Source organism: Conger conger, chromosome 7, assembly GCF_963514075.1.
Source record: "Conger conger chromosome 7, fConCon1.1, whole genome shotgun sequence".
Lineage (NCBI taxonomy): Eukaryota > Metazoa > Chordata > Actinopteri > Anguilliformes > Congridae > Conger > Conger conger.
This window is the reverse complement of record NC_083766.1, coordinates 48,253,371-48,278,792: the sequence shown is the minus strand read 5'-3', so window position 1 is coordinate 48,278,792 and position 25,422 is coordinate 48,253,371. Positions and strand designations below refer to the sequence as shown.

Genomic DNA, 25,422 nt, shown 5'->3' with positions numbered 1-25,422 from the left:
AGTGTGTAAACAAACAAGTATCATTAATAGACGGCGATACCGAATTACTCCTAGCTTGTACGGTTCTATTCGTCGTAAATGGTGTTATGACCAGTGTGCTGAAAAGCTAAAACTGATAAACAAATCAAAATTGTTGCGTTAAAACTCATCATTAAAGGATATCGTTTCTGAACGATGTCAAACTCGTAGAACGCTACTCTGATATTGTTTCAAAACATTCTGGTTCCGGAATGTAAGGGCGTATAGCCCTTTAGAAACGTTCGCTAACTAATAATATCAGTTTGTAACCAACAACAATGTCGCCATGTAAAAATAAACAAATCCCCGTCAAGTCCTTTCTTTGATTGGTCTCATGTTATGTTCTAATATTTTTGAGATACTGGATTTTTGTAATCCGTAATCATCAAGAGCTTGAAATATTTCACTTTATGTGTCATGAATCCAGAATATATTAAAGTTTCACTTTTTGAATTAAATTACGTCAAAAAATGAACATCTCCACAATATTCTAATTTTTTGAGATGCACCTGTATATACTCCCAGTTTAGCTGAACCCCCCAGTGGTATACCCACGGATAGTAGGGAAGGGAGAAGAAACAGTCCTCGAATTACGTGTGCGCGTCTGTCTGTGTGTGCTAATGTTAATATCACTTTGTCCATCAAATTCCTAGATCACTTGATTATTGACAAAAACAGCTAGAGAACGAGTATAGTGACTCAACATTTATTACATGGATGTGGATAACATTTCAACAAGTTGGGATCATATGGATGAAGATCACATGCAGGTATTGTCATATTCCCATGCGGGTCTTTTGGATTCCAGTACATAAGTCTTCTTCAGGAAAAGTCTGACATTTAGTGATAACTCAGGTCTAAGTAGACAAACTTTTCAACATCACACACAAATATATAGATATATATTCATATATGCATGTAAAATGAATGAATACATGTCTAAAGAGGATTCTAAAACTCAAGTCTCGCCAATTTTGATCTCTTTAACAAAGTAAAGGGATTCTATGCTTAACACACAACTCTTCAACAGTTTCACTATTGAAAATTATATCATGCCAAAGTGTCTCATTCTTGACTGGCGTTGGCATTCAAAAATATTCAATGGGGGAATATTGTGAAAAGTCTACACAAATGTTTGAACTAGAGTGTACACAGCAATATAACAATTATTTTGCTATTGATAAAAAAAAACAAATATACTTAAGTATTGAGAAAAACATTAGGAACTGAATCAGCTATCAACTATAAAATAAAAATGGAGATCAGTTTCTGGTTATTTTTTCAGAATAAACTTGAATTTTCCAAACAACGACCTTAGAGTAAGGTAAAATACATCTGAAAATGGACGGAAAAACCCCCTTAAAACCTACAGTACCCTTTGCATCAAGGAGACACAGGACTCATACATCACTGGTTTCCCAGTAACAGATTACAAAAAAACCAAAGAAATAAAAAACAAAGGCCAAGTACTGGTAAATCCCTGTTTGTAAAAACAAAACGCTCTTTTCATACACTTTTTAAGCAGCCAATAAAGTACACGATAGTATGTACAGATCTTCCATAGTTCATGGAGGTTAGGCCATTTATCATGAGTATTTGAGGATTCATAAAAAAAATGAAATAAAATAAAGAATCAGATGATATCAGATATGACTGATGATTATGACTTTGCCACGGTCACGTATGGTCTCAAAATGCTTTAATATTTAATCTCAGCAGGATAACAAGTGCCACTGAAATAACTATAAAGCTTGTTGGGAATTTTAACAGTTGTACTGAACTCCTAGACAAAGCTGCATATGTAAAAAGAATCATTGTAAGAATTCTTCCAATTTGGTTTGGCAAGTACAGAATTCAACTGTTGTAGACCTCTATATAGTCTGCAAAACTATACAAACTATGAATGGTAAAAAGACAATTCAAAAAAGAAATACAAATAACTTTTTTAGAGCTTGACCAATAGGTCACTGGTTAAAAACAACCTTGTAAGGTTGGTGGTTGTAAGTAAAAAAACCAAAATACACATACAAAACAACATCTGCTACTTTACTGAACAACTGAAATGACAAGAAATATTATTTGGGCAAGGGATATGATAAAAACACAAACGGACTGCTGAAATTAGAAACTTGCTTTTGATGCATGTTTAAAAAAGAATGCTCTGTAACTACACGCAGAATCACGTTCATTGTGAAAGAAAAACCCTGAAAAGAAATCCGTTGCGGAACACTAGGAACTAAAAAAACATAAATGGGAAAGAACTATATAATCCCTTCTGTATCTCTTCAATAATTCACAGCCAAAACACAACTAGGAAAACCTAGCTGAAACACAATAGTGATTTAATAACAGATTCTTAATTCACACTATCATGGTGTCACACTAAACAGAGCAATAACTTACAGTAGTAAAGGAGCAACAGATTTTCTTTTCTTGACACAACATGTAACAGGCATAAAAATATATACCACAACTACAACAGAATCTCCAAGGTATTAAAGCTAAGGTCTTGCGAATAGCAAGGTGAATATAGAGTCTGGGATGCAGAGAGCCAGACAATCTATCTTGGGTTCCTATTAAGGCTATTTATTATGATATGGCTTGCATGGTATGCATATGTGTACATGTGTGTGTTCGTCTGTGCATATATGTATTTTTATAGATTAAATATAAATACATATATACACACATAAATACAAATGCACACATTTGTATACATTAGGCATACACATGCATATCCACTTCTTTAAATATGCACTGACCTGCTATTTTAGAACAATGACTGGTGTGTGATGGCTTTGATGGCTAATGCACTCTCCCATGCTTATCCCCGAATTCAGAACCACTGCCGTGGTTGTCGTCACAGAACCTCACACAGAACCCAAGGCCCCGCAGAGAACGCTCGTTCAGACAGGGCGCATCACTTCCACATTCACACAGGCTATCCGCGAGGCAAGGCAACCGACAGCAGAAAACATAAGACGTGTCAGAGAGGGGAGGGGGTGGAATGTGGGAGAACCACAAAACCCGAGGTAATACGGATTGAAAGTAGAAAATCTCCCGACTAAACGGACGGCTTGTGACAGGACTGTGGTTTTGGTGATCGACTGGCCGCGGTGTAGTTTTAGTGTACGTCAGCCGGCCAGTTGACCAGGCTACTGCTGTAACCCAGTTTGGAGATTTAATTTTGTGGACAGGCATGTAAATGGAAAGGCCCATTTCTGTTTGTTTCTATGGAGTGAGGAGTCAGAAGGCAGATAATTAGCTGGGGAGGCACCAAAATATGGAAACTACACAAGAACTGAGTGTGCAAGGTACACTTGCAGTCTGCATCCTGTGACCGTCTCCTTATATAAGTCCCCCTTTATGTTATTATTCAGTCCCCAATTGACTCTATGGGGATTAAAGGCTTGGCTGCACTTACACTTATAAAATAATTAGACGATGTGAATACATTTGTGTGAGGGCAGGGACCGACAGGAAGTGACATAGTAAAATCTCATAGTCACTATTACTCTACTTCCAGGACACTGTGTCTAAAGTGAATGAGGTAGGCTGAGTGACCTGTGGACACAGGGCTTCCCCCCCTTTTCCATCTGGGGCCGAAACAGCAGCACACAAGCTGTCACTTTTTGATGTCAGTCAGTTAGGAGAGGCGAGATTGCCCTGTGTGTGTGTGTGTGTGTGTGTGTGTGTGTGTGTGTGTGTGTGTGTGGGGGGAGGCTCGGGAGGCTAGGCCAAACAGTGGCAGTGCAATCCACACCTTGAGTGCGGTCATACAGACAGAACACGAGACGATAATCAAAGCTGGGGCGCAGAGAGGGGCAGACGCAGGTCTTGTAGTAATTTAGCACTTTGTCGACCCAGCACTAGGTTTTTTGGCTACCCCGTCGAGTAGGCGATGGGAGACTACCCTTTCTGACCATGCCACAGGGGGTTGAGACAAAGGACGTTTTTATCACAATCTCCGTGGCTGTGTTCGAATTAAAACTAAAACAATGGTGAAAAAAACTATTATTTATAAAATCTGAAAAAGGACGTTACTGCCAAAGATACTCCAAACTAATGTCGCATGGGGACTCCACACTCAGGCTAATACAGAGGACACTCCTCTGGAGCAGACTGCCCAGTTGCAGATTATGCTACATAGACACGCCTGAACTACAGGATTCACATCACAAACCAATCATAAATACTTAAAATCAAAGTGGGCAGCCCCACTTTTGCTCAGGCCTCTCTGGGACTGCTGTAGATACACATTTCTTTTCTGAAGTGAAGTCAAATCGTTTAAGAAACAAAACTGAAAGATGAAGGGAGCAGTGGTTCATGCAGATTTTCTGGTCCTATCGAACTAAGGCACCAGAGGTCTAAAAAAAATCCACTTGTCTGTAGAAAAAAATCCATTTTCAAGTGTTTTTCTTGAAGGCAGTCGACGTGAGTGCATAACAGACGCAGTTGAGTAAAAGGGGTTGATTCTTTTCATGCTTGAGGATTGGTCATCTTCTGCAGCAAAGGAATCTGTTGGAGGAAATAAATAAATAAAAAATAAAAAAGGATTAGCCTTTACAAGGTTACAGAGATGGATGTTAATGTGATCAATTCATGTTGAATTCAAAGAAGTAGGGCTATTAGAAATGCACGAAGACAAAAGAAACACATCCAGATAACCTGCCACAAATAAGCACCAAACCATACAATAACGATTACAGCAGAATTTCCCAATATAATAGCGTCTGTGCGGGTCTGTGTACATGCGTGTGTATGTGTGTCTATACACGTGTGCGTGTGCGAGTCCTGTACACAAAAGTTAATTTCATTGAATACATATGTGGTGTGTTTGTGTTATCTCAGGGGTGCACAACTACGGTCCTGGAGGGCAAGTCTACGGGCTGTTTTTTGTTCAAACAATCACCTTAATTTGTTTTTCTGACAACTTGATGAATTATATTGCTTCACTCCTGTACTTGAGCACAGTGAAATCTTTAAAATACACTAGCAGCCTGCAGCTGGCCCATATGTAAACATCTGCTCCAGACATTCTTTAGCCAGTTCAATAATTAAGAGCACAAAATGCTCAAGCTGATCGGCCCTTGCCATGCACCCGTGTTTTTCCTAGTAGTAGTTGTAGTAGTAGTAGTAATTTATTTCAGTCCTTATTAACAATTCTTACAGAATGAATGCACATAGAAATAATGAATAAAAATATTGACCGAAAAGGCTGAAGCTTTAGCTTATTACACCTTTTTACATAACATATTCACATATTCAACCCTTTCACTACTAGGCTTAGGCTATACAAAAAAACAAAACATAATAGAAACAAAAACTAAAGTACACAATAATATCACACCTCAGCTTTACATTTGTTTAACACCTTATTTACAAAGTGTAGTACACATTTTTAATTCCTTGTCACAAATATTCCACAAGTTAACCCCTTTCACAGATATATAATCAATTTTTTATATTTGTTGTTACCCTTGTTTTTTTTAAACATACCTACTCCCCTAAATTCATGCTGGCTTCCCCTGGGTTATCCGTGTACAAGATGGTGGGACCCCCAGGCGCGTCTCACCTTTGTCAGGTCCACTCCGGTGAGGGCATTGACAGAGACCGGCAGCTCCGCCAGCAGACGGGTCACTTCCCCAGTCACGCGGCTGCCTTCCCCGCTCAGGATGACGATCTCACTGGTCCGGGCCAGGGGAGCAGCCACCTTGCCTGCGATCTGGGTGGGGCACAGCGGTTATCCGACAACGGCGCGGAGAGAAAAGACTACGGGGCATACCGCCCTGCCGGTTCCGCTGCTTCCGGGTTAAGCTCCCGGAATTCACAATGCTATTCAAATACTTTCAGCTACGGGGGCAGTTCAGCCTCCTGACGGGTTTAAAACGAAAATAAGTAGTTATGTTTCTATATGAGGTGACATGCACTTTATTTGCTAGCCCAGCTGAGTGAAGTGGCTGCTTCCATCATTCGTTCAGGGACGCGGTCCTCTCAGCATGACCTAATAATAGCAATGCAACTACATGGGGGCATGTAGCATGCATGTAGCCTAGAGGAAGGTATTTCAAACCCCAGTGTAGAGATAAGACGTGAAGCTGTTGGGCCCTTGAGCAAGGTCCTTAACCCCATATTGCTCCAGAGGGGATTGTCCCCTGCTTAGTCAAATCACTTCAGTAAATTATGGCTACAAAGTCGTGCTGCCTTAGCACGTCACAGGGTAAGCCTGAATCCCCTTCAACAGGTATGTGTGCAACAGTCACCGCAGCATTAAAACTCTTGCAGCTTCCCCAGATGCAGAACCTGACTGGGACGGTAACCCCCAGGTGTCAGGATTTGGGACCCACGCACCTTAGGCAGGGCCTCCAGGACCAGGGCGGTCTTGGCCGCGTCTCCATACTGCTGGTAGGCCTCGGCCTTCAGCCTCATCTTCTCGGCCTCCGCCTTCCCCACCACCTCGATGGAGCCGGCCTCCGCCTCGCCTATCCGCCGGATCTTCTCCGCTTCGGCCTGGGCCGTCAGCACAGTCTTGATCCTGGTGGGGAGAGGGCAGCACTCAGGTCAATACAGAGCTTCTAAAGGCTCATACCCATACATTCATTCCCTATGTGACTGGGCAGGCTTATTCATTCCCTATGTGACTGGGCAGGCTCATTCATTCAATCTCTATGTGACTAGGCAGACTCATTCATTCCCTATGTGACTGGGCAGGCCCATTCATTCATTCATTCCCTATGTGACTGGGCAGGCCCATTCATTAATTAATTCATTAATTCCCTATGTGACTGGGCAGAGAGCTGCATACTTATGTATGGCAAGCCACCAAACTATCTGACATGCCGTTGTCACTGGCCTGCACAACCTGCACTCCTAAATGCAAGGGCAAGGGCCTTCCTCACATTCCTACCTGCCATCCGAAAGTGCTGCTCGTCACAAGACACTAAAAGGTGCCTGGCATTGTTTTCATTTTACACTCCAATAAACAAAATTCAACTTCAACCCACAAACACCCCCACAGATTTCTTGCATTCCTGAGATCGTATTGTGTGTACTTCCTCAATAAAATTGCCATCACATGACAAGGCAACCGCTAAATGGGTCGGAGGTGAATCAAGAATAACTCCAAAAGCAGCGCTAGTGATCTTGTGATAGGCCTCTGCAAGGCATTCTGCGAGGATGTGGAAACCTACTTCTGTCCCTCGGCCAGCTGCTGCATTTTGTAGGCCTCAGCTTCAGCGGGCCTCTTGACCGTGGCTATCAGCTCCTTGTCGGTCCTAAGGATCTCCTTCTCCTCGATGGTGATCTGCTTCTTCCTCTGCACCACCTCGATCTCAATCTCTTCCAGCCGGATCTTCTGCTGCTCCTTAGCTGCCTGCAGCTCGTAGGCCAGCTGGGCCTCCGCTTTCTAGAGCAGCAGAGAAAACATCGTCAAACTTGCACCTCGGGGCCTACTGCCTCTTCATCATGGGGAAAAGAAAGTTATGGCCCATATTCAGAAATATGTTTAATGTTTTTGTTTAATATCTGATGAGGCACACGTCAAAAATGCCAATTGGCACATGCTAAAAATACAGATTGGTGTATTTTCATATTATACTTAAAAAGATGCAAACTATTTTTTAAGGGAGCAATGAGAAACCCTATTTAGAAGTGACAAAAAATAAAACAAATTTAATGTTTCAACACTTCAGGTACCTTGGTGTTCACTTCCTGGTTGAAGGCAGCTTTCTGCATCTCCAGCTCTCGCTTAGAGTCGGCCATCTTGGTGTCAGCCTGAAACTTGATGTCCATCATCTCTTTCTTACACTCAGCTTCCTGCATTGAGAAACAGGGGAAGAACATCCTTCATACGGGACCAACGGCCAGTCACCATTGAACAATGATGCAAAGACAGAGTCGCATAGCAGTAATATTGAACTGAACACAAATAGACCTTCATTACTAACCTCACCCAGGACTATAATTAGCACAGTGCCTTGGTGAATTATAGCAAAACATGGAACAAATGTGCACCAACTAACTGCAAAGTAGGGCACTGAACTGAATGAGCAGTCAGTCACGCACACATAAAATGTAGGTATGCTGGCTTTTCTAAACCTTTTGGTGAGGGGAGGTGGATAGGATGCCTCTATGCATCTCATAAACAAAATAAGTTGGGAAGAGGAAGAGCCATTGGTAGCTTAATTATGCACAAGCATCACTGAATAAGAGCTCAGCTCAAACACAAAGCCACACAGTGTGTCCCATGGAACAGGGTTAGGTGGGGGGGGGGGGGGGGGGGGGGTTCTAAGATAAAGGAATTCTATAATCAGCTGGGAAAGAATAAGCAGTTGGAACAATTCTCTCGGTGATTTGCCCCACGGCTGTTGTGACCTTCCTCTCTGACAAGCCACAGTAAATACAAGAGAACTCTACAACCCTGACAAATCACTGAAGCAATGGCTTCATTGTGATTTCTCTCACAAGCTTCCATTCCCAGTTGAATAATATCCCTCACCCGGATTCCTGCATCCCTCTCTGCTTCCGCCACTCCGATGTCTGCGTCCCTCTGGACCGCCGCTGTCTGAGTCTTTCCCAGAGAGCTCAGGTACTCCACCTTATCGTAGACGTCCTGCCGAGAGAACAACCAAACCCTATTTCAGCATGTGCCAGCAACCGCACACATTTTAGCAAGTGCCAGTTCCCTGTTCCAATGTAAATATCAGCCCAATCTGGATACTTGAAGTGCAATATGGAAAACCGTTAAAAGTTAAAATTATAAACATTAACAGATGGACATTTTAAAGCAATCCCAAGTGCCAAAATTCCATAATCTATGTTTTTCTGTTATTGAATGTTTGTTGGTTCAATAATTGCAGTCTGTATCACAGATTTAATGCTCCCAAAGTGAGTTTAACCAAATACACTACAAAGATAGCACCACAAGTGAATTTGTCACTAGTTTATTCAGTAAAAATCTACGAAAATGCGGTGAGGGCAAAAAATATAGAACCGGAGGTCCCAAACACTGTTCCTGGAGGGCAGTAGGGCCTGCAGGATTTTGTTCTCGCCTTACCTTGTTGATTGTGCAGTGCAGTAACAATGAAAGACACCAGAACCTGTAGCTCCCCAGAACCACAGTTGGAAACCACACTACACACAATTCCTGGCAGCCCACTGTGTGTCTGGGGACCCCACGTACCTTGATGGTAAAGCTCAGGATCTCGATTCCCATTCGACCCACGTCTGGAGCTGCTACCTCCCGCACCAGCCTGGCAAACTGGTCCCTGTCCTGGTAGATCTGCTCGACCGTCAGGGTACCTGGACACAATCGGTTCAAGGGTCAAAGGGTCACCAAGGGGCCCATCCCATTTCTACATGGCTTCAGTGGCAAGTTCCAGATCAGGTTCTAGCAGCTTCCTGGAGATCGACCATCCTGTGGGTTTTCACTCCAACCCTAACAAAGCACACCGCATTCAACAGCTAAAGATCACGTCTAGCTGTCAAATTACAGAATGAGATGAGCCAAATTTGGGTCGAAATGAACATCTACAGGATGGTAGATCTCTAGTTCGGGCAGCTGTGTTCTAGATGATATGCTTCAGAGAAGGATTTCATGAATGCGGAAAATAAGTCTAATCACCAAGGATGGAACGAAGATGTCCCTCCAAGGTTTGCAGGACGACGCTTTTGATTTCCATCACGGATTTCCCCAGGAACTGCTCACAGGCAACTCCAAGAAGATCGTTGTCGGTCATAACTTTGACCTGGCGGAATTAAATTTTGCAGTTAGTGAGGAAACTGAAGCGTGGTGCAGTGAAGGGGTCTGCTAAATCTCAGGAAACATACCTCTCAAACTGGAATGCTGCTACTGTGGTCTCAGATTCTTTAAATCATTCAATAGAATGTGCAACTACAATTCTGTAGACGATTAGATGACCTGTGAATAATATGTTGCCCCAAAGTTAATATTTTTCCAGAATAATCAATGTCGCAGATCACTGGTTTACTATGAACCCAGTGTCATGGGCAAACTCCTCCATAATATCCACTGGCAGCAGTAGGCCATTTTTCTAATCCAATCTTCTTTTTTTAACATTCAGGATTTAAAAAATGTAGAAAAAAAAAGGCAAAAAAAAAAAAGCCCTGACCACAGAAATGTCATTCCATTACAGCAGTCAATTACGATGGAAACTTTATATATGCATACTTCACAGTGATCTTGTAGGCTGGAATGTTACTACTGAAAGCTATTGCACACATCAATGTGACCCAACTCCGGAAACACTCAAGCTGCACATTAAAAGGGTTTACAGCCTCCGCCATATTCTACCTACAACAGAAAATAAGATGTATGGATCTTATAAGGAACAATCACTACATTTACTAGTTTTGGATGGCAGCTTCTGAAAACATCATACAGTATGAATCCAAAAGTCACTTAAAGGGGATTATCAACGCTTAAATCCCACTTTACAGAACTTCTGTTCTGCAATGAACAGAAATAATTACAAGCAATTTGAAGGGCTTCCTCTAACAAATTCAAACCAGAACTAATTCTCGACCCCCTCAAAAGCCTGTATTCCCCTATAACAATCACAGGGGCCATGTAGAACTAGTGGCCCCCATCAGATTAGAGACGTGTTGCTTTGACCCCCCAACAAACGTAATGGAAAGCCTCAGGGAGCAGGTACAGCGCGCGGGGGGGGGGGGGGGGGGTCTGGTCTCCGTAGTGAGACCGGGACAGTGAGATCTTTGAGGTTGAGCAGAGTTCACCACTGGAACACAAGGCATGCACTCATGGGGGGAGCCACTTATCAAGGATGTGGCTCTTTTTTCATTAAAGGGGGAAACGAAAAAATAAATAAATAAAAAGAAAAATAAACAAACACAGCTCATCTCCATCAGCGGTGGGAATGCAAGCAAGCAAGATGGACGGCAGCTCATTCCTGACCACCCCCTGCTTTTCCACGGCAACAAAACCTGCCCATTCACACGCAACAGTTTGTACAGCATGCTCTGAGAAGTTCCACACAAGATGAAAAATTTGGAAAAAATCAAAGGAATTCATACAAACACACATACAAAAAAAAAGAAAAAAAAAGACTTCAGTGCGTCTCTTGGCTGCAGTCATTCTGCTTATTCTTTATTCCTCAGCTTGCAGAAATTATTTCAAGATCAGTCGTGAATGCACTTAGTCTTGTGTGAATTGTGGGTCTGTTTAATGTCAGAGCTCACACATAGCTTCTTCTTCACATTTTAAATTGTGCTCCATGAAGAACTCCACATCTCACTTTTTGAAATGCATTTAAAAAAAAAAAATGATATGCACGTTTGCTCTTCAGATGCAAGGAAGTTACTTTCCCACAATAAACTGGTTTACAGCCACATCCGGTGAGACAAATGTGCCCAGTCCAATTTTTAGTATTGCACAAGGCTCTGTTTCGCAATCAAGCCTAGACTGCTTAGAAGCAGAAAACTATGGAAGAGCAAAGCATTATGGGACACCACAACTATCAGGAAAAAAACATTTGAGAAGAACTGTTGAGAAAACTGAGAAATCGGCTAAACCTGAAATAGAATGTTATTTACTAAACTTGCTTCAGGGAACACTGTATAATGCATGGCATGAACGTTAAGTGAATCCCCAAGACTTTTCTAAGATGCAGTCATACCAAAATGTAGAATTTGTATTTTAAGTAAATACCATGCAGCAGAATCTTATGGGACATCATTAACAAAATAGAAAACAAAATTCCCCTTATTGCATAAAATGAACTACAATAAATATAATACACATAACAATAAACATATGCATAGGACTGAATTTATCTAGCAATTAATTTTTAATTTGTATAGATAACATTTCAGAACAACAACATGATCGGACCACAGTACATGTCTTTGTACATGAGGCTTTACTTTTTAACAGCCAACTGTTCACACAGCAATTCAAATGGAAAAGTGGAGTTTTCTCTGAAGATATAATGTCTTCTTCAACACACTGTGAATCTTTGAACAGAAACAACACACATAAGGGCAAAAACAAAGCATACACAAATAAACAGTGGATTCGGATGCAAATAAACATTTCAGGCCTTCCAGGTCCCTCTTCTCTCCCACCCGCCTCCAAGCGTTAACTTGTATGAACTTAAACAATGCACAGTAACTGAGTGAAATGGCAGTAAAGTCAATGACTGTTGGCAAACATGGATATTTGCGACATCCTGTTTTTATTTTATAGCTGTGAAGAACATTTTAAAATATTTTTTCCCTCTCCAAACAAACCAAACTGTACTTTGATGTTCACACTTAATGGAACAATAATTTGAGTTTTATATAGAGTGTAACTGAAATGTGCCTCTTCTACTTGGTGTCAGGGGCACACAGAATTTGCAACAGGATTTAAAAATTATTAATGAATGCACTGTTGAACATGGATTAACAATTTGCTGACACTCAAGGTAACGAGGGCATACCATATTTGACATGTTATTTATGTGTGGTGTGAGAAATGCAGTGTATCTAGTATATGTATTTTGCAGATAATTCTGTTTCAAGCATGCGAGAGGTAAAGGTATATTTGGGAATCTATTACATATATTTACAGAATGATTGACCTTTAGTGTTGAGGTGTGATTGGGTCTGTGTCAGACCTGGGTTCAAATAATAATTCCTTAGGTTTCAAATACTTTTCAGCATTTGACTAAGCTTGCCTGGTGTATTGGAACAAATGAAATGATGCCAAAAGTATATACGCCGCCCATCTGCTCCTACTTGCAAGCTCAAATGCACCAGGCAAGACCAAAAGAGTGCAGAAAATCATTTGAATCCAAAAGATACTATGCAAACCCAGGTCTGGTCTGTGTGGAGTGCACAGCTGGCTCGGCTACGTGTAAATGCGTCCTTGGAGGTCTGGGGGAGACTGGGCCCAACTGAGCTGAACAAGGCATTCCCAGAAGGTGATTTACCTGTGCCACACCAGTGACAGTAATAGCTACACCCTCCGCTGTCTCTACATCCTCACACTTGGGCTGCAGGGTCATTATCTCAAGGGTAATCCTGTAGAGAACGTAAGAAATCGGCATGTTCCAGGTAAAGGAAAAGGAAAGGGAAAAGCAAAAATAAAACTGTAGAATGCCTTTAAAAAAAAAAAAAAACTAAAACAAACAAACAAAAAAAACACAACGAAGAAAACAAAGAAACTTCACCCCAGAACTCAGTGAAGGCCCCAGTGTATTCACAACAAGGTCAATGCAATGAAAAGCTTTTGCAAATTTGGTCAGATTTTCAATTGGCAACACAGCTACCAGCAAAGGAACTTCTCAATCCACAAGATTTTACTGCCATGTCAGATTTTTCCCTTTGAGGGAGGGGGTAAGCGGGTACTAGGTTGCCATGGATTTCTTCAGCAATCATTACAGGACCTGTTGCCAACGCACTTGGGTGATGCCAACAAAGTGAGAGCTGTGTTGAGAAGGCTGAAGAGGTTAGTGTCAGCTCCATCCCTTGCTGCAGAAGGGAGTCGGGCAGGAAAAACAGAGAAGCACAAAGTTAAAAGTCGTGTTTGTTGCGTTTCTCCTCCCACCCTCGCAGGGCTCGTCTTTTTTTTTTTTCTTTTTGCGGTTCATTACCTGAGCGACCCCTGTCACGTCCAAGGGGACACCCTCCGAGGTTTCGATATTCTCGCAGCGACAGAGGATGGTCATAACCTCCAGACTCAGTCTATGCAGCAGAGGGTTGGAATAGGAGAGGCAGGACAGCAAATATACAGAAGCCGTTATATCAGAGACATCGAGGAAGGCGCCTGCTGACACTAAAAAGGAACAAAAATGCGACGTGCCTTAAAAGGAAAATCGCTCAACTGCAGGATTTCTCGTCCAACGGCCAATTAGCTCTCGAACACTCAACGGGCTCTTCAAAAACGCAAGTCGCCGACAGACCCGACGATTTACTGCACAGCCAAAGCCCATCACTGCAGCCATAGCTGAGCTGACCGGAGCAAAACCGGGAAAGTGAATGACTCACTATTCTAAGCCATTTGGGGCGGGGCCCTGGCTTCTTCACCCGACATCAAAGGGATAAGACAGCTGAGTATGTCAACATTATCTCTGGTCACGCCATTTTGGATTAGGTCATTTCAAACCATAATGCGTATGGCAAGAAAAAACACAAAGATAATAGCATGCAATATAAATTGTGTTCCCGAGATGCATAGCAATGTCACGCTAATGGAATTAAGACACTAATACTGATTAGGCCTCACCAGGACTACAGCATTCGCCATCGAGGGGAAAGCACCGCTTGGGTTTAAAATACAGAAGGGATGGCTTTCCTTTCCCAGGTCTCAATTTGAAAACAATCGCACTGGAGGAAAATAGTAAATCACTGAAAAATGACCATTCAATCAGAATGCAAAGGATAAAAAGCGCAAATGTGGAAATTGCAAATGATCGTGATTTTGTACAGGATTACCAATTAGCCATTATCTGGTCTTTCCCATGAACTGTAGTCTTAAAAGGAAACTTACTGACCAGCAGGAGAAATCCTCATTCAAGCGTGTAGCACATTGTTTGTTCCTTTTTACTGGAAACTGACTCCTAAACAACTTAGCCGCCAAAAATGTACTTTTTTTTTTTCTCCACTATTTAGAGCGAAATGTACATCATTTTAAAGTTTAGGTAATAAAAGAAGGAAATAGAAATTGTGTTCTTTGAGGCACTCGAAAGGAACAAAGCAAAATAAAAAGAACACTCAATTTCTTGTCTCGATGGGGTCTCCATCATATATGGACGTAAACTTTGGTAAGTTCTGCCTCTCCTAACTTTGCAGTATCTCTGTGTTAAAGACAGCTATTTATGATCTATGAAAATAAAGGCCAAAAATTTATTCGGTTTTACAAGCAGCACTATCACATATGCTACGACTTGAGGAAATTAAACAAAACAAGATCCAAGTAGCATTTTGCCATATTAAAAAAAGATAAATAAACTGCCTGACTTCAGAGAAACATCCGATGCTTAACAAATTATAAATTCTAATTGAAATTATAAATCTGCTTGATGCCACAATTCTTTACAGGCCTCATTCTATCAGCGGGCTCCCCAAATGTAGGAGTACATGGGTAAGAACGCCTTTGAGATTCTTTTGATTTAATTAAACTATTAAAACTATTTTAAAAGGTGCATCTGTCCAACCAATTTCATTCCTCTAAGTTTGATATTGAGTATATAAGCTGATGCCCTCCTTCCCAGAGAATTAGGTCAGATGTTCTATGCTGCTGGGTCTTTAATATGATTATTGAGGTCGGAACGAGGGAGGACCGTAACTCCCAGATCTCAGTGGGTAAGAAGCTTACTGCAATCTTTGGTGGCCAAGTCCTCTTGTCTAGTATTAGTTACAAGCGTACATATGAAAGGCTCAAATAATCCTTCAATGAATGGAAAAATAATCTTATCTGGTTGTTCAGTTAATAATTGATAGGTAATGTTAACATTACAGGAGCACATTAAAAAGTACTTCAACAACATTGGCAGTTGTCAAACTGATATCCGTAGAATGTGCCAAGTGCCAGTTAACGGCATTTTCCAAACGAAGCTCAAATCTCTAGATCTGTTCACATGGTTTGTGGCACATATGCGCCATAGATAGATAAATCACCATTATGAATTTGGAATTGAATAAGAGATCTGGTTTCAGGTTTTGATTGCTATTCATCATACCTGGTTGCTAAACTACAGAGGATATAAGAGTGCTTACATAATGTCTAAATATTCTGTGTGTGTATTTCTTGTTTTAAAAAGGAAAACACATTCTACTCCATTGACAGGAATTATTTGAACCATCCATTTATAGTAGCTAAAATGCTTTGCCAATACATAAAACTAACAAAGTACTGAAGCACTGGACAAAGACCTCCACCGGTTCAAGGCATGAAGCCGAGATCCAAGCCCAGCAAGGTGACAAGATGTGAGTTCAAGACGAGGCAAGCAAGGAAGGTTAGCATGGCAGAGAAAGAGAGAAACAAAAAACCAAAACATAAAGCAGTATGAACCAAAGCACAAGTCTATTACTGCAATACTGCATGGTCCACAGGACTAAACATCAGTGACATTTAATTCAATTTTGAAAATGGAGACAGATGAAACAATGACAATGTTACAGATTACCATCACCATACAATACACTGTAAACTGCTGTCTCCAGCAGCTGCTTGGTGGGTCAATGATCTCAATGCAGAGGGCTGCTCTCTTTGTGGGGACAACAGCAACCCAAGAGACTATATGACTACACACTTTTCTTTTCAGTGTGTAGCTAGGGAAGCTGAACCTTCCTAACAGGATGTTCGTTGTGATTTGGGTGCAAAGGCAGTTGAAAGCTTCAGATTTAAAATAATTCTTGTTTATCCTCACACAACCCTGTTTGACGAGCACAATTGTATTTGTAGGTAACTGGTGCACAATCCCCTTTTATTTCAAGACGATACCCTGCTGCATGTACTCTGAAGTGAATACTGCCCACCGAATAAGATGAGGTTCTTATTCCACTTTCCATCAGCTAAGTGCAGACTCCTGGCACGGTCAGGATTTCATATTTCTTTGGGCCTTCCCTTAACTTACTTAAACTGCACAAGGACATTGCTAACAAACAGGAAGGACAAGGGAAGGCGCCTTGTTCAGCTGGATGTACAAAACTTCTCCAATTCAGCTCCAAGATGTGTGGGGTATGCAGAACAAAGCACCGTCCTTGGGATTTACATTTCCAAACACTGATCAACGCCTTCCTTAATTCTATTTTCAGTTCACAGCAAAACATGTAAAATAATAACTTGTTAACATTGATAGTTACTCAGGGAAAACCCAGGTAAGTGTGTCTTCCCTGCCAACTGCTCGTTTCACATTTTTACAAACAAGTTTGCATGAATTAAATAAACAGCAACCTTGTCCTAAAATCCTGCCTCGTCAACAAAATATGGTCAAGAAAATAACTTTGGTTTGAGCCCCCCAAAAAAGTGCCCTCCTAGACTCCCTGACAAACTATGAAGTGACTGGTTTTGTTCAGTCAGAAATGGGGCTGCATTGAGTGTCTTTGACCGACCAGCAAGCACGGCTCTGCAGCAGACACTGATTAAGGGTGCACCGGAGGGACCTGGGGGCACAAGCAGTGTGATGGGAACTGTGGGGCAGGGGGTCCGGCTGCACGGGAGGCAAAAATTGAGGCCTTACTTTTGAATGTCTGAGATCAGCCACCAGGCCCAAGCCCAGCCTCCCACCATATAGGTCTTCTGGTCTGAGCCGCAGCAGCCACCTGCGGGAGGAGAGACGAAAGCTGGGGGTTAAAACCAGAGGACGGGCACCACGGGCACCACGGTACTTTGTGCGGTGGTTCCAAAGCAGTAGGTGAAAGCCTCTGGTGAAACAGAAGGGCCAGAGGGTGTGAGAGATACTTGAAAACAGTGTGCTCCTTCTAGTGTTTCTGCTACATAGAGGCAGCTGCAGAGCAGTGGCATGGCTGAATTTCCAGCACCACTGCTAGATGTTTTTTCCCCAGCCATACTTAAAATGGGTCCAATGGCTCAGAAATTCAGAATACATACATTGAAACGAATGAGCAGAGCTTTGTCCTCTATTATCTTGCAAAGCATCTTTTTGTCCTCTACACCATCAGCAGAACATTAATCTTTTGCCATATTGTTCATATTTACACATGCATCTGGTTGCACTCATTTGCATGCATTCATTTGGTTTTAAGAGAAGTTGTAAAATATAATGTCTTCGGTCAGTCGTTTCAAGGAGTGTTATGGGAGTTTCTTGTTGTTCACCACCCCAGTGCATCCGTGACTAGTGGTGAACACGTGAGTGGTGGATGACTGGCTTAATGGTACGTGTGAAGAAGACTCTGGCACGGACATCAGTGAATCAGGTGAGGCAAAAATAAGCTGTAACCCAGTTCCAAGAATTTCAGTAAACCCGAGAACCCTCGTGAAACCTACACATTGCTACTGGAAGAAAACTTGCACATGCAACTGATTTGCAAACCAGGTATGGGACGATAAGAGATTTCGGCAATATGATAACATACACCAACAATATTGCCGTTTCACTGTATCACACACCTTTAAAATCCTATCCTATCCCAATTCATCTAGGGGCCACACACAAACCAGGTCCAGCAGTTATCTTTTCATAAGCATATGACCAATCAAGATGACATATTTGGGAAAATCTTAACGCTATTGACATACTATTCACCACCTCCTACACAAGCTAATCCAGAAGCTAGGTCTCACACGCATTTCAGGTTTCCCCACAGGCCAGTCCCGCATTTGCATCAGAAGTAAAGATGAACAATGATCTAACCGATCAAACATTTAAACAGCAGCCTACCCTCATTTTACCATTAGCACCAGTCAGTTTTGATTACATTAGCTATCCCGCGCAAGTTGGAACTGGAACATGCTAACCTTTCGCATGATTTACCGAGGAATGTTGCTGCTTCTGGTTCACACTCGAGCCATAGCGGAAGAAGTCAATAAATCTTACTCTGTCCTGAACCGGAAAATTGGAGGAACATCTTACATGGAAAATTCACTTGTTCTCCTGTTCACACAGGATACTGACAATGGAAAATGCCGGAACATTGACGGGTTAAGAGGCATGTGTGAAAGGGGCTTAAATGTAACACCTAGCCATAAATAATACACTTCTTCACTGTATAACGAATGGTGTGGTACAGGTAAAACGATAAATTTTGGAAGGACAAGGCCGAAGTTAAACTTTTGGAGTCTGTTTAATAACGTTAGACATCTTTCAGCTTGAACACTACATTACATTGAACACCTACAACTAACTGTGTGGTTTTTAAGACAGAAGAAAGACCCTCTGTTTTGTCTTTGTCTGTAAAGCCACAGCAAAAAGCAAAAAAAATCCCCTTAATCCAGTTTCACACAATCAAAAACTAGGTCACCAGAATTGCAGCCAAAATCGAAGTTGTTTATTTAGCTCTGGATCACCACAAGTTTCAGATTTGCATGAAATTTTCCAGAGCATGAGGAGGCTAAGATGTTGCTCTGGTAGCCTATAGAAAGAGGCAAGCAGTGTGCACACACAACTGCATACAAACTTACTTTTCACGCTGTAAGCAGAATGTAAATTTAAAAAGAACGGGTTTGATTTCTTTCACTGTCTTTCCTTCAATGCATTTATATAAATATGGAAACTTAAAAAAGGAAAGATTTCTGAAAGTACTTCCACAGCTATGGGCAGCTTGAAATTACCAGCCGTTACAAAACATAGCTTGAGCTGGTCAAACCACGTTGAGTATGGAGCTGGTCTGAAATGTTTCAAATGTTTCAAAACCTAGCTTGGCCTGTTTTTCCAGCAGGGTTCCCACAAATCAGGAGGAAAAAAATACCAGTCGAAATAAATCCACACACAAAGCCCATAGAAAGTGTTCTTAATGACCTGGAAACAGGATTTAATGTTTCAGGAATGCATACTCTCACAATACAAGGACTGTAACAATGGAAACGATTGGCAATTCCAATCAGCAGTTCTCATTAAAGGCCCACTCGACAATTTCCACAAAAACTTTCAGATGCTTTTTGACAAAATTACGTGATTGCAACAAAGTATAGTTTATAACGTCCTGCACAGGGTCTGTAGCTCACTGAACTCTATAATACCGAGCCTTCATTATTGTTGCAGTTCGCATAAGGCTACTGTGGCAATGTCAAGTATGTCTGAGGTAGTCAGGCTTGGTTTATTCGTCAAAGCGTTGTCCAACTACTCTTTTCAATATTGTACCTGTTTCCATGGCGATGAGCTGAACAAGGACTCGAAAACATTCGTTTTTTAAAAACAATGAAAGAAATGCTGAAGACTGAAAATGAGCCATGAAGTCATGTTGGCCCGACACATTTTTCCTTTTTATCTTTGGCTCAGGGACCTAAGGCTAATGGATGTAAAGAAAATTAAGAGGAACTCTCACTCTCAGGTATAATTATGTATTCAGGTCATACCAGTGACAGCCATTTTCACCATCATTGATGCGACAGTACAAATATAAAAATTATTCTCACAATTCATTTGAATCTCAGGGTATGAACTTATAATCTCATTGCCTAGACAAAATAAGAAGCCCAGTTGCACTCTGCGCTCATCTGTGTTGTGATAAACAACTATGTATCATTTCTATCTTTCTATATAGATATGTATCATATCTATCTATCTATCTTTCTATCTTGATCTGCTATCATGTTCATGTTGCACTTGTATCTTCATCCAGCATCTTCTTCAATATTTTCATATTGATGTCGCTCTATTATATCTTTTGTAATCATGTCTTATTTCCAGATTATGACTTGACCTAATTTTACTACCTTAGCTACTATGCAAACCAGCCTTGATGTTCACGGCTATGGATAATTCATACTTTATGAGAACTGTACCTTATCTGACATGTGTTCTGTAGTTGATTGAACGACCTTCAGTATGCACTTATTGTATGCCGCTTTGGATGGAAATGTCTGCCAAATAAAATTAAATGTAATCTAACTGACATTTTAATATCCCAGCACCAAGATATCTGACTCATCAAAGTTTTGGTTGCAGACCATGATCACTTCATTATTCTAAGTGCCATAGATAGGGCTAAAATGTTATCCCATAGACAGACATGGTTCAGGTGCAGACTAAAAGTAAACAAGTAACAATATAGGATTCTATACAGTTCTGTAAATGTTGATGGAAGTTTGATTTCATTACCTGTGTTTGCCAACAAACTAGAGGAATCTTGCGCAATACATACACAGTACGTTTATAAAAAGACATGAAATCCTTGTCCACTTCTACGCAATTCACCTTCCTGTTAATCATCTCTGGGGAATGATAAAACAACGCAAGTTATATGCAAGACACATTGCAAGTCATATGATGGAAATCTACCATAACAATGCCATGCATCAAAATGTGGCCAGGACATTAATAACCTCAGAGACAAAGTAGGGACTCTCAAAGATCAATGCCCATTCCCCATACATAAGGGGGAAGTAAGGGATCTGAACCAGCATCCAAAGTGTTTTTTCCCTGTGACAATTCCAAACTGGCATTAATACACAGCAATACATCCGGAAACACATAGGGCTACACAATAACAAGCACTGTACACAAACATTAGAGCTTATCAGCAAATGGTAAAAACTAAAATTACATTCACAAAATATTCCAAATTAGCGGATTGTTTTGGACAGTGGACTTTCGCTGGTAATCCACACATGTATTATGGAATCCGTAGGTATAATAAATTAAATGCTTTTACTAGTGTACACTGCATAAATTGTGGGCGTTTCACAGCTTCAGAGCTTCCCATCACTCAATAAATCAATGTTTTATACCCAGACATTAAAGGAAACTGCAGGCTTGGTACTTTTCTTTATAGATACAATTCTCCCACAAATGCAGGCTTCTGCTCAGTACACAAATCAGTTTCCAGAAATCACTTTAAGTGCAATATACTGGGATGCATCTTTGATATGCAATTCTCAATCCCTCCTGGGTCGGGACTGGAACTTGTTTTTTTTTCTTCTGATTTTTCCCTTTTCTCCCAATTTGGTAGCCAATTGTACCCCATCTAATCCAATTAGTGTTAGCTGGGGGATACACCGGCCACACGCCGTCGCTCGGTGGCCTGAAGGAGAGCCATCTGCAAGCCGTCTCGTCTCATGCTCGTAACCGTGATTCCGAGGCGCCCAGGTGTTGTTGTGCGTGGCAATTCGCTAACCCTGCCAAGTCCCTCCCTCTGGAGCAGCGAGCCAATTATGCCGCTCCACAAGAGCTGGCCATCAAACTTAAGTTCAACAAGTACGTGACATTAAGCAACAAATTTACAGATGCTCAAACACAGTGGAGTTTTTTTTTATCAATGAAAATATTGTATTTGTGTGGATACAGATACTCGTGCCTGTGTCTGTGGAAACAATGGAACTACAGAGAGAGAAAAAAATAAAAATAAAATAAGCTATGTCTAGGCAGGTTTCCAAAAAGGACATTTGGAGACTCAAAAAGGATACATGGAAACTAAATGAAATTATGGGTTGTGCCTTTTTATCCAGAAAAAAATGTTCTCACTCCTCTGTCACCTTTCCCCTACCTCTCCCACCTGCTCTTCCTATCTGGCAGCAGCAGGTCCAGAAGATTGTTTAAAAATAAAAACTTTTTTTTTTTTTTATTAAAAAAAAAAATTACAATAAAAAAAACCTTGAAATGCAGAGTCTTCTATTCAGATGCAGTCATCACATTATACTTTTTTTGTAGTAAAGCCTTATATATTTTATATATATATTTAAATCTCAGGTTAACTACAAAGCGTATAAATACAGCAATAACACAGATTAATTTAGGTTACTTTCTGTGCAAAATATGTTTGCTCAAATCGAGCTGATCGGGAGAGACAAGTAATTTTTTGTTCGCTAAACCAGGGAAAAGAAAAGGAGAAGAGAAAGAAGAGCAAGGTGGATTTTCAAAATAAGTAGGCAAGATCTTACACCCAAATGTTTATATATATATAAGAGTTTGTTCGGATCACTTTGTCACTGGTAAGTTTACTCTTAATATGCCCTATCATATAACTTCCTCGGATTCAACATGAGCTGAATTTTTTGACTGCCAAAACATCCTGCCTTTTTGATATTTGTATTTCCTCCTCCTTCCAAAGAGCACCTTTTTGACTACCTTTTAATCCATGCAGCACATGCAGGTATGTTACCATATAGAAAATCTGTAACAATGAAATTGCAGTAATTGATATTGGGATTTATAAATAAAGTGGCATCATTTCTTTTATTGCAGTTATCTATTCATTTGGAAGCGTTTATAGGAATATACTTGTGTTTATGCATAAATAACACCATTACGATTTATATTTCTTCTGTTCAGAAAAATGGACACATCCATGTTTTATTAAGGGTTAAATGACAATTAAGTTTTTTTCCAGCGTTATGGATGTGACATTTGGACACAAAATGACAAACAAAATCCCTCAGAATAATTACTGTTCTTCCACGATAAAACATGTTACATGGTAAAAATGCATAAAGTTTTATATCCATGTAACGTAAAAGAGGCTTGGCTGAATATAAAAATAGCTATCTTGAAAATATGTATATCATCGCCTTTAACAGCGTTATGGACGCGACAAGTCTGAAATGCACATTGTTTGACGATCTCTTTCCCAATCAAATTTTACCATAACACATTTGTTATCATCTGGAGGTTTGACAGAGAAACCCGTCGGAAATGGTTTTGACTGTTTTCAACATGGCCACCAAATAGCATTGATTTCAGTGGTAATGGGACTAATAAATCAATTTGTAAGCATTTCCCTGTTGTTAGCCTCCATTTTATCTAATTTCAAAATGGTGACAATCGACTGTTTGGGACATAATAAGTTTAATTGGGATTTTTTTTATTTTATACTTAATGTGTATACATATACTGAGATATGAATATAATTAGAAGAGAAATTGATCATTTCTATTAAATACTTTTTTGTGGTAGTTACATATGGCAACGTTTCCCCAAAGTACACTCCAACAACATTCATTTCCCAGAAATCTCTTAGTCTTACTTGTATTATCGGAGCTATTTTAAATGAACATTCGGAAACTATTTAAAATCGTTCAACAGTCACTGTTAGTGTAAGCATAGCTAGTTCGCCGCGAACGTTTGCAGCCTTCAATTCCTGTGCCGAGCGTGTGATACCAGCAACAGCATCTGGGTGGGACCGATTCGATAACGTGATTAGGGTGACCATAAATTGGAATAAAAAAAGAGGACATGGGCGGGCGGCCGGCCGTTATAAACATGATACTCTCTAAGATATTTGCTTGTTTATAACTAGCCTACCTAGTTATGGTCTATGGAACGAGCAAAACCTAACCAGACATTTTTTAGACATTTTGAAATTCCGCATGGACGGATTTTCGGTCCCACAATCAGAAAAATAGGGCGTCTGATCGACCTAGATAACGTATAAACCTGGAATTTCACTAGCTAGCTAACTTTAGCCATCGCATTTAGCTCTAACGTTTGCTGATGTCATATTGGATTTTCCAACATTGCATTAGGACGAGCTTTGGATAGGTAACTAGCGAGCTAACGTAAGGGGGCAGGGGGCAGGTCTCGCAAGCCATTCTGATACCAGTTAGCCAACTGTGCTACCTTAGATGACTTACGTTAACGGAACAACCGTTACCCAAGTTAACGTTAGCATAAGCCATTTGGCTACCAATTTTAACTAGGTTAGGCGAATAACCTAATTACATTTGACTACCAATTTTAACTAGGTTAGGCTAATAATTCCTCATTGAAAACAATCTAACCTCAATTTACGCGGTGGTCACTTAGGCTTAGATCATTGTAAAATGCGTAAAGTTGTGCCAAGCTCTTTGATTGTGCAATGGTAGCTAACGTTAATGTTTGTGCTACGTTACTTGCCATTGAGTCAAGCTAGTTTAGTAGTTAGCTAGCTAGCTCAAACGATGGTCATGATTGTAAGTATATTGATGCATATAAACATGCCTTTTCAACATAGCTAGTTATAACTAGTCTAATATAATTCATAAATCGGCCAAATAAACGAACCATGCAGCAAAAAACCCCATGATTCTAGAGGTTTTCCACGTTTTACGTTTGGCCATTACCGGGGCGCCATGTTTTCTTTAAAAAGCGAAAACAAACTAACTTGCGGATAGGAAAACTACAATGTTTCAAACGTTACCTGAGACCACAAGGGCTTCGTTTGGTCCAACTGTATGGCAGTTACCCATTATTCAATATTTGTCTTGTACACAATTTGCAGGTTTTCCCCCTTCGTGTCTTCCTCGACCGATCAGTGGTTGCTGTAGCTAGTATGTAATTGCGTTAGCTTTTCCAATATACTCATGGCTCTTTAGCTTCACTGCCTCCACCCTAACAACCCGAGTGACGAAACGTTTCACAACAGTGCTACGCACATCCAGTGTTGCCAGATGACTGAATAAATCCCCCTTAAACTCCCCAAAACATCCTATCCTAATTGACTCCTGATTGACTCCCACACAAATTTCTACAGTCCACGTACGTCCTTTTAAAATCCACATCTGTCCCTGACTTCCATATATACATTTTTTTGCTGAAAACTAACCCGCATTTACATGTACACTTCCAGTCTGGCAACCCTGCGCACATCCAAGACCCGCCATGACGGTTTACTAACTATTCAGTTCTGTGTTGGCGTATTTGTTTGTTATCCCTCCCGCCATTCAGCAGGAAGGTATAAATTGCTCACAGAATAATATCGAAATATCGTCATGGCTGTGAAAACCTCTAGTGTATCACTCTCATCTGCCATGGAGTTGTAAACACTGACAGGACATACAACAGGGGC

The 25,422-nt window shown here is 40.8% G+C and overlaps 1 protein-coding gene across 2 annotated transcripts; it reads right to left on the bottom strand.

Annotated features, from left to right (window-relative positions):
- Positions 1 to 708: 708 nt before the first annotated feature.
- flot2a (flotillin 2a) lies at positions 709 to 24,959 on the bottom strand. 2 transcript variants are annotated; one of them, XM_061247917.1, is made up of 11 exons: positions 24,775 to 24,959; positions 17,223 to 17,304; positions 13,632 to 13,722; positions 9,641 to 9,764; positions 9,200 to 9,318; positions 8,516 to 8,629; positions 7,714 to 7,833; positions 7,209 to 7,423; positions 6,370 to 6,553; positions 5,594 to 5,743; positions 709 to 4,536 (listed from the first exon to the last, which is right to left on the bottom strand). In XM_061247917.1, the coding sequence occupies exons 1-11, from the start codon at positions 24,821 to 24,823 to the stop codon at positions 4,498 to 4,500; spliced, it is 1,287 nt and encodes a 428-aa protein (XP_061103901.1). In that variant the 5' UTR covers positions 24,824 to 24,959; the 3' UTR covers positions 709 to 4,497. The 2 variants fall into 2 exon arrangements, with proteins under 2 accessions (XP_061103901.1, XP_061103900.1); XM_061247916.1 differs by lacking the exon at positions 13,632 to 13,722 and adding an exon at positions 12,969 to 13,059.
- Between the last annotated feature and the right edge of the window lie 463 nt (positions 24,960 to 25,422).